This window comes from Zootoca vivipara, chromosome 3 (genome assembly GCF_965207765.1).
Source record: "Zootoca vivipara chromosome 3, rZooViv2.hap1.1, whole genome shotgun sequence".
NCBI classification, from domain to species: domain Eukaryota; kingdom Metazoa; phylum Chordata; class Lepidosauria; order Squamata; family Lacertidae; genus Zootoca; species Zootoca vivipara.
This window is the reverse complement of record NC_142586.1, coordinates 63,064,139-63,083,272: the sequence shown is the minus strand read 5'-3', so window position 1 is coordinate 63,083,272 and position 19,134 is coordinate 63,064,139. Positions and strand designations below refer to the sequence as shown.

The 19,134-nt window shown below is 40.6% G+C and overlaps 1 protein-coding gene across 2 annotated transcripts; it reads left to right on the top strand.

Annotated features, from left to right (window-relative positions):
- Positions 1–2,132: 2,132 nt before the first annotated feature.
- On the top strand, positions 2,133–19,052 carry PPIL4 (peptidylprolyl isomerase like 4). 2 transcript variants are annotated; one of them, XM_088666261.1, is made up of 13 exons: positions 2,133–2,187; positions 4,150–4,217; positions 4,642–4,706; positions 5,465–5,582; positions 6,085–6,227; positions 7,067–7,163; positions 8,669–8,785; positions 9,099–9,223; positions 9,511–9,577; positions 10,954–11,065; positions 12,222–12,318; positions 13,310–13,445; positions 15,880–19,052. In XM_088666261.1, exons 1-13 carry the CDS (start codon positions 2,148–2,150, stop codon positions 16,069–16,071), a joined length of 1,377 nt encoding a protein of 458 aa, XP_088522387.1. In that variant the 5' UTR covers positions 2,133–2,147; the 3' UTR covers positions 16,072–19,052. The 2 variants fall into 2 exon arrangements, with proteins under 2 accessions (XP_088522387.1, XP_034964671.2); XM_035108780.3 differs by lacking the exon at positions 2,133–2,187 and adding an exon at positions 2,714–2,812.
- The last annotated feature ends 82 nt before the right edge of the window (positions 19,053–19,134 follow it).

Below are 19,134 nucleotides of genomic sequence, written 5' to 3'. Positions count from 1 at the left end.
AACAAAACAGCAGTCGAAAATTTCCCAAGTAAAACAGATAAAGTTTAAAAGCCTGGGAATTCAAAAAAGGTTATTCCTTGGTACCAGAAATACATTAGTGTGGGCACCTGGCAAGCTTCTCTGGGCAGAGTATTGCAAAGCTGAAATGTCACCATGGGAAAGGCCATCTCTGTGGTAGCCATCTGTTGTAATTGCAGAGGAACCTGGAAGATAAGAGTAAACAATGCAGTGGCTACTAGCCATGATGGCCACTGCTCTCTCTCTCTCTCTAAGGTGAGAGGCAACCGTGCTTCTGAATGCCAGCTGCTGGAAACTGCAGGAGGGGAGAGTGCTCTTGCTCTGGTCCTTGGGGATTTCCTGCAGGCACCTGGTTGGCCACTGTGAGAACAGGAGGCTGGACTAGATGGGCCCTTGGCCTGATCCAGCAGATGGCTCTTATGTTCTTAAGAGGCTGTGATGCTGCAATCCTGAGAGTGAACCCCAATGAAGAAGAAGAAGAAGAGGAGGAGGAGGAGGAGTAGTAGTTTGGATTTGATATCCCGCTTTATCACTACCTGAAGGAGTCTCAAAGAGGCTAACATTCTCCTTTCCCTTCCTCCCCCACAACAAACACTCTGTGAGGTGAGTGAGGCTGAGAGACTTCAGAGAAGTTTGACTAGCCCAAGGTCACCCAGCAGCTGTATGTGGAGGAGCGGGGACGCGAACCAGATTACGAGTCTACTGCTCTTAACCACTACACCACACTGGCTCTGGTTACCAATGCAATGGGTTTATGAGTAAGTTGTTATTCTAACGGTGGGTATGGTTGCCTCTCTAAAAAGAGTGCAACACTTGGCTGTTTTGCCATTTCATGAGGGTCTAAGGCAGGGGTCAGCAACCTTTTTCAGCCGTGGGCCGGTCCACCATCCCTAAGACCATGTGGTGGACTATATTTTGAAAAAAATAATGAACGAATTCCTATGCCCCACAAATAACCCAGAGATGTATTTTAAATAAAAGGACACATTCTACTCATGTAAAAACATGCTGATTCCTGGACCGTCCATGGGCCGGATTGAGAAGGTGATTGGGCTGCATCCGGCCCATGGGCCTGAGGTTGCCTACCCCTGGTCTAAGGAAGCACACTAAAAATCAGGGTGTGTTCGTTTTTTTAAAAAAATATTTACTATGAAGCAAAATGCATGTTAGTCCATTTCACATGGACTATCAGGACATGAATCAGCTCACTGCATGATCCTAATCCCATTGAAACCAATGTGCTGCATAAAGCCAGTCTATTAATGGGAAAGTACTATAGTAATTAAAATTCAGTATGTGCCTGGAAAGAAATTACTTTATCCCCACCCCACTCCAACAAAAAAGTGTTCATACCTGGGAGTCTAAACTTGTCAAGAGTAAAAACGTATTTGGAGAATTTGTGAATATACAATAATGTGGTTGATTCATTTGTGGATGGGATTGATGGCAATAACTCCTCCTGAACCACTTTGTTCTGTCAAATCAATGCCTACTGGGATCTCTTTCCATTTGTTTAGTGAATGATTTACAGTTGCTATGTTGAATGTTGATGGGGACATATGAATAATTACTTAGCCATTACTCCTTCACTGTTCCAGTTAAACTCATGGGCATAGCGGGGGGGGGGGCAGGGAGGCAGTTGCACCCCCCTAGATCAAGTACAACAATAGATATACTTAACAAACTGATCAATTACATCGGTTCTGTCCCCCCCCCCCAAAGTCCATCCCCCCTAACAAAAATCCTGGCTACACCCATGGTTTAACGCCTGAGTTTGTCTATGCCTGGTGGCTCAGAGGGAAGGAGCAACTGAAAGGGAAACAGCAAATTGCAGGTTGAGTGGTGTTCTTGTGAAATATGTGTATGCTCTCCACAAAGCACAATTTCCTGTTAGATGCAGGCAGCGCCCCCTCCCCAATTTACTCGAGTTCGGAGAGGTTTGGCCGTGGCTCTGCAGGCACTGCTAGCAGCTGCTGTAACCATAGAGATAGGAAGTTTAGTTAGAGTGATAGAGCAGTGAAACCAAACATTCAGACTCCTTCTGAAGTTGTTTAATTCCAGGACAAAGAATTTGGAGCTGCCCATTGGAAAAATTCCGAACAGTTGTGAGCGGGCGGAAGGAAGGAAGGATGGATTTATGTCACAGTGGGTTTTTTAAAATGTGTTTTTGTGAGTTTAAAGCATTTGAAACTTTGCTCCACCAATGTCAATGCAATTATATTACGGGGTCTGTAGTCTGTGGTGGAAAGCGACTTCCAGGAGTCAATGAAAATCACCACTCTATCGCAGGCTAGAGGTAGGGATAAGGCAGTTCTCGGGTTGCACTTGCAGCCAAGGTCCGCGCAGGTACCGTAGTTCAAGCACCCCCGCTCGAGCGGATCCCCGGTCAGAACTGCCGTCACTTCCAGGCAGATGCGCTGCGCCTTCACCACGCGAAGCACGACCTGCCTCGCCGGAAAGAGCAGAAGCGTCTGCCTCTGCTGCGACCTGTTTTATGGGGAACAGGCTGGTCACGGTCCCGCTCCGGCCAGTCACACCAATGGGAAACCCAGTGTTTTCTCCGGGCGGTCTTTACCACCGCCACAAAATGGTGCCTAAAGTCAACGGAGGAGGCGGCTTCTGAACGCGTGAGTCTGTTGCCAAGCAGGGGAGGAAAAGGCGGAGCGGCGCTGAGGCGGCTCCTTCCGGGGCAAGAGAGGCCGTCGGGAAGCGGAGCGAGGCGCCATGGCGGTGATCCTGGAAACCACGCTGGGAGACCTGGTCATTGACTTGTACACGGAGGAGAGGCCGAGAGGTGAGAGGAAGCTCTGGCGTCCGCCAGGAGAAGGCCGAACAGGCTGCGGATGCCTTTCCGAGTATCCTTCTCCGGCGAGGCCTTCAGGAGCCGCAGTGGATTTTTCCCTCCCACGTTGCATTTCTGCTTTGCACTCGTTGGGTTTCAGCAGGACCGGTCTTGGGTATTGTGCCTCCAAGTGGCTCGACCTGCCTTCTCCCACCTCAGGGGGTGAGAGGGTGTCATCCAGATGTTTTGGACTAGAGCTCCCGTAGTCCATGTTGGCGGGGGCTGAAAGGAGTTGTGGCTCCCAAATTTAGAGGGCGCCAGGTCGGGAAAGGCCGGGCTAGACTGTGCAGTCTGGAAGCAAACCCCGCCACACACACACACAGCCCCAAGATCCTTTGCAGTGTTGTAGATACTGAGAGCAAAGCGTAGATCTTCTGGCAGTCTCTCTTGGGATATATATTTCTACAAGTACAGCTGCTTCCAGGACACAACTTTTGTTGATTCTTCAGGAGTCCTGCCAGGATTATTTTAGAAATGCAGTCTTTCTTTTGCTTTGTTTATTGGTTTTCCTTGATGCCTTAGTAGCTTGACACCCAAAGATTAGGCAACTGAAGTTTTTTCTAATTGCTTATCTATGCGATTAGGATAAAGACTGCAAGGTCTGGATTTGTTCATGTGAGAAGAGGCAGTCCTTGAGGTCCTGAACAATAGGGCTTGATAGGTCAAAACAAGCACTTTGAATTGATTACAGAAACTAATCAGTAGCTATTGCAATCTGGACAGAATTGGTGTAGGCTACTGTACTCAGACCTTCTGGTCACAGTTAGTAATCTGGCCGCTGAATTCTGCAACAGTGTAACTTCTGAACAGTTTTCAGAGGCAGCCCCGTGTATAAAGCATTGTAGTAGTTTAACCTGGAGGTTACCAGCATATAAATAATTGAAGCTAGATTATCTCTGTCCAGATAGAGTAGCAGCTAGGCCTCCAGCCAAAGCTGGTGGAAAATGCTGCACCATCCAGGCTATGTTTGCCTCCAGTGACAGCCGTGGTTCCAGAAGCATTCCTAAACTGCACACCTGCTCCTTTAAAGGGAGCGCAACCCCATTTAACATCTGAACATAATCTTTTTACTGTTGTTTTACTCAGGATGACTTCTTTATTCTGAAATTTCCATTAAGGGTTGACTAGAGTGACAACATTGGCACAGGGTTTGTTTCCACTAGCCTCTTAACTGCAGGCCTTGATGTGTTGTGGATTTTGTTGTTCTTACATGTAATGGAGGAACAGTGAAAGTTTCTTTTATTAAGCAAAACATGCAAACTGGTTCATTTGCTTTAAATTTCTTGCAGCTTGCCTGAATTTTCTGAAGCTCTGCAAAATCAAGTACTACAATTACTGCCTTATACATAATATACAAGTAAGTATTTGTTATGATTGATTTGTATTTGTCATGGTTTTTATTTTAACTGAACATTTAAATCATTGAACACTTTAAATGTTTTGTGCTATACAGTTGATAAAGAGAGTTCAACTTAGATCTAGGAGATCTGGGCAAATATACTCTTTCAAGCTGTGCACACTTTATGTACCCCTCAGCTCACTTCTTCACCTGTATATTGGAAATAATAGCCTTGCAGTCTGTGTCATACAGACGTTAGTGCAAAGCAATAAATGTTAATCAACCTATTTTTCTAAAACTCATCAACTGCCCTGTGATCTTTGGATAAAGGGTAGTATATAAATTTAATAAATAATAATAATAAACTAATAAATAAATAATAATAAACTATGGTGATGGGTAACGTTAAATAACTTTTTATATGTGCTTTGCATTCATTCAGAGAGATTTTATCATACAAACTGGAGACCCCCAGGGGACTGGCCGTGGAGGTGAATCAATTTTTTGGTGAGTTTAATTTAGATCTTAATTTATGTATGTATGCTTACCAGGAAGTGAGTCTCTTTGGACACTGTGGGACCTTTGCCCAAGTAAACATGCATTGGAACAGACAATTCATTGGGTAATTAAACCCAGCAGAAAGACCAATAGACCTTATCTGGACTTATGTGTTCTTCCCCCTCCAGTAATGCTGACAAATTTTGTGTTCAGCTGTCTAAAGAAGGGAAATTCCCTTGTATGGAACATTACTCTTTTAAAAATGGAAATGAATATTTTTCTCATCGCCGTGGCCAATCCAACAAGATTCACACCCCTCCTTTGAATACATGGAACTAGATGCATGCTTGATGGATCAAGGCAAATGTATTGTTTTTCTAAAAGCAGTTCTAAAAGCAGTTCGAAAAGCAGTTCGAAAAGCTTGTGAACATGGGTGTAGTTGCCCAATTAAGAGTTTCATAGGCACACAGAAAGCTCCTACATTATTTGATGTACCCTATTCATTTGAAAGGAGTATGTTTGCATCTTGCTCTCCTACTGAAACAAATAGTGATGATCTTAATAGAAGAGCTTTGCATGCATATTGGAGCATTTTAAACTGATTGCTGGACTGAGGCACTTATAATGAAGTTTAAAACACTAATTACCAGTATTACAAGCACCGCCAATAACTGATCATTTTCTATTCTTGTGGAGGAAAGATGTAAGTAGTAGACTATAACTTTTGTGTAGTTTTTTTGTCTGAATATTACCTTTGTGTGTTTCAGCAAATTGTATGGGGACCAAGCTAGATTTTTTGAAACAGAAAAAGTGCCAAGAATTAAACACAAGAAAAGGGGTACAGTGTCCATGGTGAACAATGGCAGTGATCAGCATGGATCTCAGGTCAGTCCACAGCACTGGAAGAGTCTTACAAGAAACTTGGGATAAGTGAAAGGAGAGATGCCACAAAGAATTAAAATAACGATTTGACTGGGCATAATCCATGCACATGATACAGATATGTTCTTAAAGAACATCTACTAACAAGACTTGCCACAACATTTAAAACTAATAGTTTTAACTAAAACATAGATTGGCATTGTGGATAAATAGAAGAGCATTGACTCTAAAAATCACAATAAAGCACATGCACAAAGTTTCTATACAGTACAGTATTGTCTTCCTTTTACTTGTTCACAATGTCAAGCAAGATGAGATAGATCTTAATCTTGCGGCAATTATGTAAATTTTAAAATGTGTTCCTAACCCCATTCAGAATATACCATGATTGATTGTATTGAAAGCTGCTGTTGATAGCAAACAGTCTCAAAGGAAACATCTTAAAATCCCTGGAGATTTCCACCATGCAGTTAACTCAAAATAGTTTGGGGTTTGTTTTTTTTAGTTTCTTATTACTACAGGAGACAACTTAGATTACCTGAATGGTGTACATACAGTCTTCGGTGAAGTAACAGAAGGCATGGATGTGTTGATGAAAATTAATGAAGCCTTCGTTGACAAGGATTTTGTTCCATATCAAGACATCAGGTTTGACTCTTATTTTGCTTTTATAGGCTACATTATATCAGAAAATCCCTGCTTGATCAGACCCAAAGGTCTTTCTAGTCCAGCATCCCCCTCAGGGGTCTGCCAGGTTCTTTTGAGAGGTCCACATGCAGGACATAGCAATCAATACCTGTTCCCAACTGCTGCATTCCAGTACCTTCTGATCAGTGGTATACCACCTCTGACACTGGAGGGTCCATTTGGCCTATCATGCCAAACGTTTTTGCTAGACCTAGCCTCAGGGAACTCGTTTTTCAAAGCCAATTGAACTAGTTACAATGACCATATTCAGAAGCAGTGAATTCCACAAAATAATGTATTTATTATTTATTTAATGTGTTTATATGCAGCTTTTCGTTGCCAAGTGACCTCAGTTGTGTACTACATGATGGTATTTTTCTTAACTTTGGGGGGGTCTGTTCTGAAATTGTTGCCAGTCAGTTGTATGACCATCGGCTCTTGGCTATTTTGGACGTGCTTTTAGTGCGACCGTCTTATGAACTGGCCAAAAATGATTTGCCTTCTTTTTTAGCCAAGAGAATATCTCTGCAGTCGTATGCTGCAGTAGGATCTGAACCTTCCTCCAACAAAAGCCAGCTCACATGCTTTTGGGAAACTCTGCAAGAGCCCTGCACTATACAGTGTTGCTCTGTTCATTGCCTGTCTGGCTGTGTGCCATACTTGACATACATACATTGCAACTGACCTGACTTTCTTACAGATTCTGATTAAGTGTGAGTGTATTTTACTGATGCATTTGTTGCCACAGTGCACACATATGCATGAAATTATCCTTTACTTTTACTGCAATTGTTGTCTAGGATAAACCATACAGTGATCTTGGATGATCCATTTGATGACCCTCCTGGTTTGGCAGTACCAGATCGTTCACCAGAGCCGACCAAGGAACAGTTGGATGTGAGTGTTGCTATTTAATTTCTTTTGATACTGGAGAGGGAGATAAGAAAATAGATAAACAAGGAATATTTACCACCATCACACAAACCCACAGTCCTTAATCATGGCGCATATTCAACAGATGCAAAGTGAAAAGAAGAGTAAAACAAAAAGAAAAAAGTGAACCTGAACTGGTGGAGATGGAAAGTTTACTACTGAAACAACAATCAAGCTGTGTCTTGACAGTGAGTCCTCTTCAAGGACAAGAGTAATGTGTGTTTTTCAGTTTCAGCAGAGTGCATTTTTTGGAGCTCTGACTCGCATGAGGAATGGTTCGCAGAGAGATATTCTCCCTCCACCTGCTGCTTTCCTCCCAATTCAATAAGCAATGTGATGAAAAAAGCATATCCTGAAAGGCATTCATCAATCTCTGATTAAACTATGTTAGACTGGAGCTAACATTTTGTGATGTGAAAGAATTTATATTTTCAAGGGCTAAAACATTCAAGCAGACAGGTTATTAAAATTGTTATTTATGGGTATACCTTCCATTTTTATTTGGAATTCTGGGCTGCACACACCCCAATGCCTGCAGAAACATGGAGGTGCAATATGTGAAATGTAAAAGATATATCTGTGTATTTTCCAAAGAAGGTATATGTCTGACCAAAGATAGGAAGGATAAGTGTCTTCACAGGCAAACAGGCATGTGTGCTATCCATGCCACATTATGTAGCTATGCCTTCTAAGGCACGGGTTTGTATGTCTGTGCTTCAGACATTAACATGGCAGGCAACTTTAGGTTTATAGATACACTGCTGCCTTGAACTTCAGAAATGGAACTACATCTACCCCCCCTCACCTGTCCAGGTTTTAAAAGGTGAAGAAAATGGGGAGAACAATTGGTGCATTCATTGTGGAATTGAGAAAAACAAGGGCCATCCTGTAACTCATACTAGAAGGAGAAAAATGCAAATTAACTGCTATAATTGTCATCAAGTTGTCACCAAGCATGTTCACGTGGTGGTTCACAATATAGATTATTCCTGATATATGTAAACCTGCATTTTGTTGAGTGTATAATTTCAATAAGGGTAAGCTACACAGTACAGTCGTACCTTGGAAGTTGAACAGAATCTGTTCTGGAGGTCCGTCTGACTTACAGAACATTCGGAAACCAAAGCACAGCTTCCAGTTGAATGCAGGAGCGTCCTGTAGCCAACGGGTTTCAATTGTTAGGGAGCCGATTTGTTCAGGAGCCAAGGCATTCAGGATCCAAGGTACGACTGTACTGTGGACAGGACTGTAACCAATCTCTTACGATTGAACTCACATCTATATAATGATTGTAAACTGCTTCTGTATGTCTTCCTGTGTATGTTTACAATTTGTGTTCAAGCAAATTGATACTTCTACAGTAAAGATAGTTTCAATTCAGCTATGCATTGAGTCACAAATGGATTGAAAAAAGCAACAATATGTACTCACTGGCTGTCTTTGTTTTATTTGTTTTAAATATAAGACAGAGTGGAAGAATAGGAGCTGATGAGGAGATTGATGACTTCAAAGGAAGGTCTGTTGATGAAGTGGAAGAAATTCTGGCAGAGAAAGAAGCAAAAACTAAGGCTATTCTTTTGGAAATGGTAAATATGTTCGATTATTTAACTCAAAGTCAGCCTTGCAGATACGCATGTGCTTTTTGTGAATAAAAATAATGTCATCAGGTATGATGACTACTTGGATTGTCTGTTGAATCTAGACGTAGGTTCAATTTTTTAAAAAATATATAATTATTGATCTTTCAATGGGCCGTAAAGATAAATCAGAAGGATTTTATGCATGCTTAAAAGTTTGTATATGTTAAATAATTACATGTCAAAACATGTATAAATGTGACTTGCCCGAGATTCTGTATAAAGTGGGACTAAAATCTCTCACATCACACTTGTATTCCAGGTTGGAGACTTGCCTGATGCAGATATCAAGCCTCCTGAAAATGTCTTGTTTGTTTGCAAACTTAATCCTGTGACAACAGATGAAGACCTTGAAATCATATTTTCCCGATTCGGGCCAATAAAAAGGTAATTATTAAAAATCGGCACAAGAAACAAAAAGTTTACAAGTAATTTTAAAACCCTTCCTTTCTGGGACTGATTGCTCTGCTTGGGTTTGTTTCAGTCATAAATCTTTTATTTCAGCCTTTGGCTATTTTAGAAATTTTAAAGACTTCAACAGCGGAGGCGGGTGCTGGTAGGTGGGAGTCGGGAATTTTTCTATGGCTGGAAGAAGGTGCTTGTTGGCTGCCCTCCCCTTCAGCATGTGTCCCCTAACAAAGTTTCTAGAACAAAATGCTTTACTTGTTTTTCAGTTGTGAAGTGATTCGAGATTGGAAGACAGGTGAATCCCTCTGCTATGCTTTCATCGAGTTTGAAAAGGTATGTGGCCTCGCAAATACTGTACCTACAGTTCATTTTATGTAGCATCTTTATAGGAGGGTAAAGCCTAAAGGTGTGTTCTACCTGTCTCTTATGAAATGGTTTTATAATGCTGCTAATAAAATTGCAAAGGAGGAGCAGCTTATGACTTTCAAAGCACCAGTACAACTCACCCACACCCAAAATCTTCTCAAACCTTCTGTTGTGAGTTTTAGGAAAGTATTTTCTGTTGGAACAATTCTGGTGTCTTGGATGGTGTATAATGCTCATCTGGGAAGATCCAAATGAGCTCTGCAGTAGGTTCATTTCTGTGGCTTCTGGGAAGTCACTGCCTCTCAGCTTTAGATCCCCATTCATAAAATACAGCTTACAGTGACCAGTCTCACTGGTTGTAAACGTTATATTCCCTAAACTTTCAGAAAGTCAGATCCTATTTGGGTGCCTGATTCCACAGTTGGTTATCCTGGGAGAATGTTGCTTGTGCTCCTTTCAATTCTGGTTTAGTTTATGTATTTAAGAAATCGAAAACGGCTTGACAGTTCTTAATGCATGGCAAGAACTAGGCACTTGATTTGTTTCTCTTAAATTAAGAGTAGTGTGGTGTGTAGGTTGCACAGGGCTGTGGCAGAAATGGTTTTGGATTCCTTGACCATACAGATAGATTAGTGCATTTTTGAATAACCACCGTGTAGAAACATTTGGGGTTTCATTATGCAAACTTGATACCAAACATTTAAGTTGAAACAAATCTACAATAATGGCTGACACAATATCACTGTGCCAGCACAACAGTTGGTGTTCCTCATCCGAAGCATGAGGACTTTATGGACTTTTAAGCTACTGGAATTTCCTTTTAAAAAAAAATTACAAAGTAAATACAGCAATACCAAACCATACATAAAGAATAATATAAATAAAAAGAATAAAAAGGAAAAACTGCAAAGAAAAGTAGACAGTAAAAGAATAAAGAACAGTATAATATTTCAATACAATAAACACTATTTTACAAAATAATAGTAATAGACTTCCATCACTCTCACAACACTTCATTTCACATTTCATATTTTATCTGTATTTCAGTATTATTTTCATCTTAATATATAGATGTACGTTTCCCCTTTTCCATTTACAAGGTCATTCTATACACAGCCAAATTTTTACATTAGAACCTTGTCTTTCTAAATAATCATTCAAGCACATTCATTCCTTCTTGACTGTATTCATTGGCTTTAGTCTTCTTATATCCGTCAATTTGACCAGTTCCAAATATTCACATACTGGAATTTCCTTTTCTCATTCATATACTGCCGTTGCAGGTTTATTTTTAAATGTTATTTTCTGATTTTAACTTTATATTTCTCCGAAACATGTACCAGGAAGAAGATTGTGAGAAAGCTTACTTTAAGATGGATAATGTTTTAATAGATGACAGGCGGATACATGTGGATTTTAGCCAGTCTGTTGCAAAGATTAAATGGAAAGGAAAAGGTAATTTATTTTACGCATTATATCTATAACTCTTTTATTATAACTATCAGTTCTCCTTTAGGAGAGCAGAAAAACATTAGCTTTTAATGCAGTCACATTCAGGTTTGTTAGTTATGCCAAACAACCATAAAATGTGATCTCTTCCCAGTTAGCATCCTATAAATACCCTGCTTCTCAAATTGGGTAGTGTATAGTATTTTGTGCTGATGAAGAATAAGGGCAAAGCAATCCAACCCTCTCCCTTACACCAGGCTGGTGGGAAGGCGTTAGAATGAACAGAGGTGCCCCTCCCTAGTTCTGTTAGCCAAGTCAGCTAGCCACTAAATATGCAGCCAATCAGGAAAGCCACTTGTGGGATCCCTAATGGTAGTAGCCAGTAGAAGCTGGGAGAACTGGGAGGTAATGAGCATTGAAAGTGAATGTTTCTCAAACTTTTTGAATTGACTACCTTTCTAAAAATCTATTTATTCTTCCTACTGAGAATCACAGACATGCCCAAACATTCAGAGCTTCTGTTAGGCAGATGACAATGTGGAGTTTCGGTGTGCAGCTTCACATATGCTCTGCTGTGCATGAGAATCTTTAGATCAAGGAAGAGAGACATTAATGATTGTTTTAGTAGGAGTCCTTCTTCCTCTCAATTCTTTCTTTTTGCTGAAAAATGAGGCATGTCCCACTGCTGTAGGTATTATAGGACATAAAAGTGAATAGTTCCTTCTTGCTAGCTTGGAACCTCAACTGTACAAAATATTTAGCCATTTGCATTTTGTGACCTTGAACCATGAGATGGCAGCACATAGCTAGAGATACTCATTTAAGCAGTGAGTTTTCCCTTTCCCCCACATTTTAAAAAGTTTTATATTATTTATTATTTTGACAATTCTAAATGTGGGGTATGGAGGTGACTAGTGATTTTTGTCCGGGTTACAAAACTGATACTGGATTTTCTCTAGAACAGGCATAGGCAAACTCTGCCCTCCAGATGTTTTGGGATTACAACTCCCATCATCCCTGACCACTGGTCCTGTTAGCTAAGGATGATGGGAGTCGTAGTCCCAAAACATCTGGAGGGCCGAGTTTGCCTATGCCTGCTCTAGAAAGAGTGTCTTGCTTGCATTCAAGATCAATGGCAGCTTATCTCTCTTCCTATAAACAGGTGGGAAGTATACTAAGGATGATTTCAAAGAATATGAAAAGGACCATGACAAAACTCCTAAATTAAGCTTGAAGGAGAAGGTGAAGCCAAAGCAAGAGTATCCTTTGCAACTAAATAATTGTATGTTATTTTTAAAAACTCCTATTTTACTATTTCTGAGTAAAACGCCTATAACCTGGATACATATGGTATATGTTTCTACCATAGTTTATTGGAATTATGCAGCAGGATTGCAAAAACATTTATTTTGGTAGATAGATTTTTATTACCTTGATGTCTAATAACTGTTTCTCAGACTAGTAGTTTTTGTATGGAAACTCCTTTGTGATATAACTTTGTGCATGTATAGTTGAAATTCATTTATTTAGTTAAAATCTTAGTTGAATTTAGAAATGTGGAAATCAGTTTTCAATTGGCGTTTCCAACTCCTTGACCAAAACAAAATAGCCCCAGCTAAATGTCTGTATTGGGCCACATTCCAGCTCTGTGGGCTTCAAAACAGAGCAGCTCCATCCTCAGGCTGTGGTTCGAATCAGAGTGGTTCACTTTTAAAAATGCATGTTTTCATATAGTGGGAACTCGGTGTGTTCTACTTGCCCTGCCAGTGCTGCCTCCCTCAGACTTGATTATGCTTGCCTGGATCATCTTACTGTACAATCTGGCTGAACCACATAATAAACCTATTACAGATGCTGTGACATGGAGTCTAACCATTATCTCTATGTGGAAATATCTTTTGACAGCTACCGTGCCATACTTGTGCCATTTGAATTGAGCCTTAGAATAGCTGTAAAATGGGGAGGGGGGAGAGATGGCATTTGTTTTTGTTATGCAGTTAAAATGATAATGTGCATTCACTGGCTTTGACCTTCCAGAAATGAATCCAGAAGTGCGCTTAAGTGAACCATTTTACTTTGTCATTTTATTCTCCTAGATCCAGTTCACTCACATTTTTGCCTGATAGTGCTGCAAGGTGTTACTCTGTTGGCCAACTTGTTTAAATGCAGCTTCTTCAATCAGGTTTCTCTCTTGCCTTTTGGCTAACCCTAATATCAGTCTCCCAAGCCTTCCTTAACAGACTGCTCTAGCTCAAGATATGACCTTGTATTGGAGGAGGAAGAGGATGACATCAAAACAAGTCACAGGCACTCTGATAAAAAGAAGAAGAAACGCCACCATTCAGATGATACCGATGAGGATGAGAAGAGGTCCAAAAAGTCTAAGGTGATGGGCTCTTCTCCCTTCAGTTGAATGATGTGTTGCTGCTTCAGGGAAATATTGGATCAGATGCATGGAATGTTCTCATCACACTTCAATCAACACCCAGTAGATATATTGTGAAATGTTCTAACATTGTCCAGTTCTTGGGGCTACATAATCTCAGCCCAAAGTCAGCTCCTGATTTTGCTACTTTCATATATATGTTAACCTTTCCCCACGTCATCTCACTGACCATTTATACTTATTCCTTATTGGCCCCACATGTAGCCTTGCTACTTCTACAGAACTCTTACTGGTTTCTCCCAGCCCTTCAGCTGTCCTACAGAGATGCCCTTGGTCTCTACCTTCTTCCTTTCAAGAGCTCTATGCAATCCTTTCTATTTGAAAGCTTCAGCCACCTAGATGCCAGCCTTCCTTGCATGCCAAACTGGAGCATATTTGGGTCAGAGTGTTCCTGCTGCTGCCACATACAGTTCACAGTGCTCCACAGTTGCTGCATAAGTTAGCACATTGGTTGCACAATTATATTGTTGAGATTTTCTTCATAAGCCACCCTTTTAGAAGATTTCTGTATGATACCAGTCCTCTTGTTTCTTCTCTTTTTAGAGAAAGTGAGCAAGTGGGCATTTGCATGTCAAAGAATGTGAATTGTTCAACAGTGTTAGGACCGAAGTCCATGTCTCCACAATGCATTCCCCATCTCCAGAGTGGCAATATCCATCTATATCAGGTTATTAGCCAGAAGAGCCAGATCATGGGTGGTAAACCTATGACCCTCCAGATTATTCTGGACTACAAATCTCATTATCCCTGACTATTGACTATGCTAGTTAGGATTGATGGGCATTGGGTGTCCCCCCCAAAATCTAGACTTCACCAGGTTGGTGAAGCCTGCCATACAGCCTAAACAGACTACACAAAATCAGGCCTTTTTCAATTGATTCATTTTCTCAGCTCAGGATCAGCTTCCCCCTGTCTTTTAGGAGAGTAATTTACATTTTTTTCCAGCATAGATACAATTTGTCATTTAGCTAAATAATAGGGGGTTTGTGGCCCTCCAGATGTTGCTCGACTCCCAGCTCCCATCAGTCCTAGTCAAGATAGCCAATGGTCAGGAATAATAGTTGTTACCAACCAGTTTCTGCAGGGCCACAGGTTCACCACTCAGGATCTACCTCCTCTGGTCCGGTGGCATCAGAAATGGGTTCAGATGGTAGTTTTCACAGTTAGTGACGGTGCAGCTGCTGCAAACTCTGGTCCAGGTGAAAGGAAGCTGATGCTGGTGCAGGTAGCATACTTGCAGAAATAAATGCTCTGGATCTGATTGCACTTCTCTTTTAAGGAGCAAGTTAATACAGCAGCTTTTCTTCTGGGCTGGTGTGTTCTTTGCTGCCACATTTATCTTTGCTGCTGCTTCTCTTCTTTTGCTTTCTGGTTCATGAGTTTAAGCTTTATCTGCTTTTCCCATTCCAGCACTTCACTTTCTGCTCTCATATCCCAATATATTCTTTCCATGACCTTGGCTCCTACAGCTGCACCATTCTCAGCTGCCTGAAGGTCTCCTGCCTCAAACAATTCCGCCCTTGCTTTCTTATCCTGGATGTTTCCTGTATGATTTATTGATACCATCTCTTTCTATGTCATTTTTCAAAACCAAGCAAGTTAAATAAAATAGTAGTGGACTTCATTTGTTTTAAAAGGAAGGGCATTGAATAATACAGTGTTGCACAACAGCATCAAAAGTTCAGAGCACACATGTCACAAAATATAATTGATATATATTACATTTCTTGATCCTGTAAAACATGCTTACTTTCCTTACTTGCTTGATTTTTGGAATCAGGCTTAGATTTTTCACTTTTGTTGGACTGAAGCAAAGCAAAGGGAAGGGCTTTTATGTAAGCATACAAAGCCTGTGAAACATGCATGCTTTCCTCATCCATTATTTATACAAGTTATGTTGGTTGAATATATTTTACTAATGACAACATTTGGGGGTGGAGTAGAGATAACAGATATGGTGAATTTATTATTAGGAAACTACATTCTTGTATAAGGAAGGGAGAGTTTAAAGTTTTGAAAATTGCCCATGATAAATTTTGTTTCTGTATTCTTTTGCTAAAGCAAGTGGTCTTTGCTGCAGAAACCCAACTTTACAAGGTTCAAAAAACAGGTGATTGAAGCAACCACTTTAATTCAGCCACACATTGCTGATAATAGGTTGTATCCAAAGATGGTTTGAGAGGAAGGCTGTTCATGCAACTGATCTTTTGCCACAGCCCCAAAAAAGAATGCTGTAGGCTCTGAATGCATTTACATCTGATTCTGAATTATGTCATTGCAAGCTTGTGTACTCTTCTCAAATTAATTTGTGTCATTCCTACCCCTTTCTAATCCTTACAACTCTCTGTACATTTCATCACATTTCTTAAAGCAGGACCTTGACCGAAGGCAGAAAGAAGAGAAAAGAAAAAACGAAAAGCGAGAGAGGCGGCGCAGCCGTAGCCGTAGCCAGTCTTGGGACAGAGATGACCGATACCGAAAGTCAAAGGACAAATACCATGAGGAAAAGAGGAAAGCCAGAAGCCCTAAGAAACCCAGAGAGAAGGAGAAGTCCAAGTACAGATGAATGAGGATTAAGAAAAACAAACTTCCCCCAGTGCTTTTCTGCCATTGAGACCTACAACCACTCCCCAAAGACCCTCCAGGCTTCCTTTTTGACTTTTGTTCCTGGGGTTCTATAGGATGACATCCTATAATGTGGGATTTAATAGAATTTTGACTGTATTGTGGGCAGGGGGGTGTTAAAGCATTTTGTTTTCAGTTTACAGCGGAATGGTGATGAGACCACCACATTATTTGATTTATTACAAACACCACCCACTAAAAAGGAACCTTAGTAATGTTAGCTGTTAACGGTAGAGGGCATACTTAAAACATTATTTTTGTCAGCTCTGAAGAGTTACTTGATTCATCATTAATTTCCTACTTTGTTATCTTTTCTGTATAGGAAACTGCATGCAACTGAAGGGTATGTCATTATGTGTGACTGAAGTGGGCTTTATTTTGCCATGGAAACTTGCTTCCAGTTGGGGCTTCCTGCTACATGTACTGAAGTAGTGTGGTGTGTCTTAATTACACATGCTGTATACACAGTTGGTACATCCAGTTCCTAAACAGAACTGATATCCAAGTAGAGACTTCGTCATGTGCAAAGTAGCTCTAAATTCCTTTGGTTGTGTGAGGCCTTCACTAAAAGGCCATCTTTTACAATACACGTTTCATAATTGTTTGTTTTTTAATACCTACGCGCTTCTCCCTGAAGCTGTTTTCTATATGCAGAGATCTAGATTCATTGCAGGAAGTAGTCTCTCCACTTTGTAGTTATTGCAAGGCAAGCAATAAGCAAGCTCCACATGAGAATTGAAGTTTCTGTATGTTACTTTAGAGGGTATGAGAAAAGAATCCTTTCTTCAGAAGCCAACAACAGAATTGGAGAAGGTACAATATCTCATTTGAGAAGATGTAGCAGTGAAAACAGAGACCAAGTCATGACCTGCTGGTGATTGGCTTAGTCCAAAAAAATTTCAGCTTAGAACAACATTTCACAAACAGTTGTGTTTCACCATGCTATAAATTATTAAAGTTAAAAACAACCACCACCAGGTACAATTTACAAATACAAATCAGAGTAGGGCTATTTAGTTTCTCTCTACTGCCTTCAATATTGTAATTAACCCCCCTTTAATGCAGAACGCTAACAGCGTTACAAACAAGAAATGTCTGAGTTGAAACAGCCAGCAGAACTTGTTGCTGCATGCAAAACCGAGCCAGCATAGAAAGGAAATGCTTATTAAACCACAACCCAAGGTATAAAATACTTGTAGGGAGGACTGACGTTAGTTTTGCCATGTGTTTATTTTCTTAATTTTTTTTAGATACTCTGTATTCCTCTGTTAGGTATTAATGTATATGCAGATCTCTCAAAGGTTGGGATGTAACTAAGCTGTTTTTTAAATGTTATCTCGGTAATGCATTCTTGTTTAGGAATATATGGGGTTTTTTCCCCCTGGACAAGAGAGGCTGTAATTCTATATTGATTTGAGTGGAAGACCCATTGAATACTGTGGGATTTGCTGCTTTGTAAACTGGCATGGGGCTGTGCTGTAGCTTTCATATATTCCCACATTCTTTTTAACTTTCCAGCACAAGCTCCCTGTGCCTGGAATACTATATCTTTTAAAGATGTGCTGCCAGGTTTTTTTTTGTAGAAAAATCTTTACAGAAGTGAAGCTTTCCAGGTGAAAGCTATTCCTCCAATATGAGCTTCCCATGTGTGGCAGACAGTTCCTACCTATTAAAGAGAGAGAACAGTTTTTAGCATTCTAGACCAGACTTCCCCAACCTACTGTCTTCCAGATGTTTTTGGACTACAACTCCCATAATATCTGACCTTTCAGCTTACTGCGTAAGGCTGGTGGGAGCTGGGAATCCAGAATATTTGGGTAGTACCAAGACACAAACATTTCCAGAAACCCATGCACTCATCCCCCTCAATCCCTTTCTCCTAAAGATCTCTTTTTTGAACTGGAGAGGAAGACTCACACACCAGCTTACACTCAGATAACACAATAATGTTAAAAAACTGAAACAGATTCGTCAGGGCAGTCTAGCAGCGAAAAGCCTTCACCCACCAGCTGCCTTCTTAAGCAGACTGATTTTCTGCCATGTTCTTGACTAACAGCAGCAAAGGGGGCTTAATGTGCTTCTCCTGAGAAACCAAACCAGCTAGGCCATGACATTTGTTGGGGCTAGGTGTGCACGAGTTAATTTCGCTTCCAAAGTACTGAAATATTCACAATTCCATTTCAAAAGGTTTCTCATTTTGCAGCACACTGAAACCTGGGTTCTTCTACCACTTGATTGCTTCCAACATGTGACTGGGATCCACAGGACTCTGCAGTGAGCTTACACAGCTGATATTGCTAGCTGTGGACCTCTGCTTATCCTCTTGGGGAGTATAGAAAGTGGTTTGTGACCAATTTTTGTTTTTTAAAGAGGTGCATACTCTAAGGTTGTGTATGGCTAAATCTGTAGTGGTGAACCCTCAATAAGTAATAGGGAAAAAACTTAGAAACAGAGATATGAAGCTAGGAGCTAAATGGCACCTTAAGCCTGGGTTATGGGCACAACGACGGAATGTCTAGGTGCGCTTTTTTATAACAAGAATACAAAGCTGAAAATGAGTGAACTGCAGCTAAAATATTATGTTCATTTTTCACAAAGTCTAGCCCTCCCTTATATTCTTAAGAGGGTCTCTAGTCTTCAAAGAGTAGCTGGAAGTGGGCGGGCAGAAAAAGCTCCTCCTTTCCTTCCACTGCAGTTTTAATCTGAAATCTTAGGTGCAGAGCTCAGAAACCACTCGCGCTATTGAAATTCCCTTGTCACAAAAGGCGCCTAGAACAATGGGAGTTTCAAACACTAGAAAAAAACACGTTCACCATTTTTAATTGAATGCTCAAACAATGAAAAGTTCTGTGTGACACAAAATTCTGTATGTGCCTACACTAAGAAAGGTTGTTCCAATAAAAGATAACGTGCTTTTATAAACCATATCTGTACTTATCACGAAACGGCTATGGCCTTTGTCCTGACACACCCCTCTCCCTGCCTCCTCATTTTGCAAAATCAA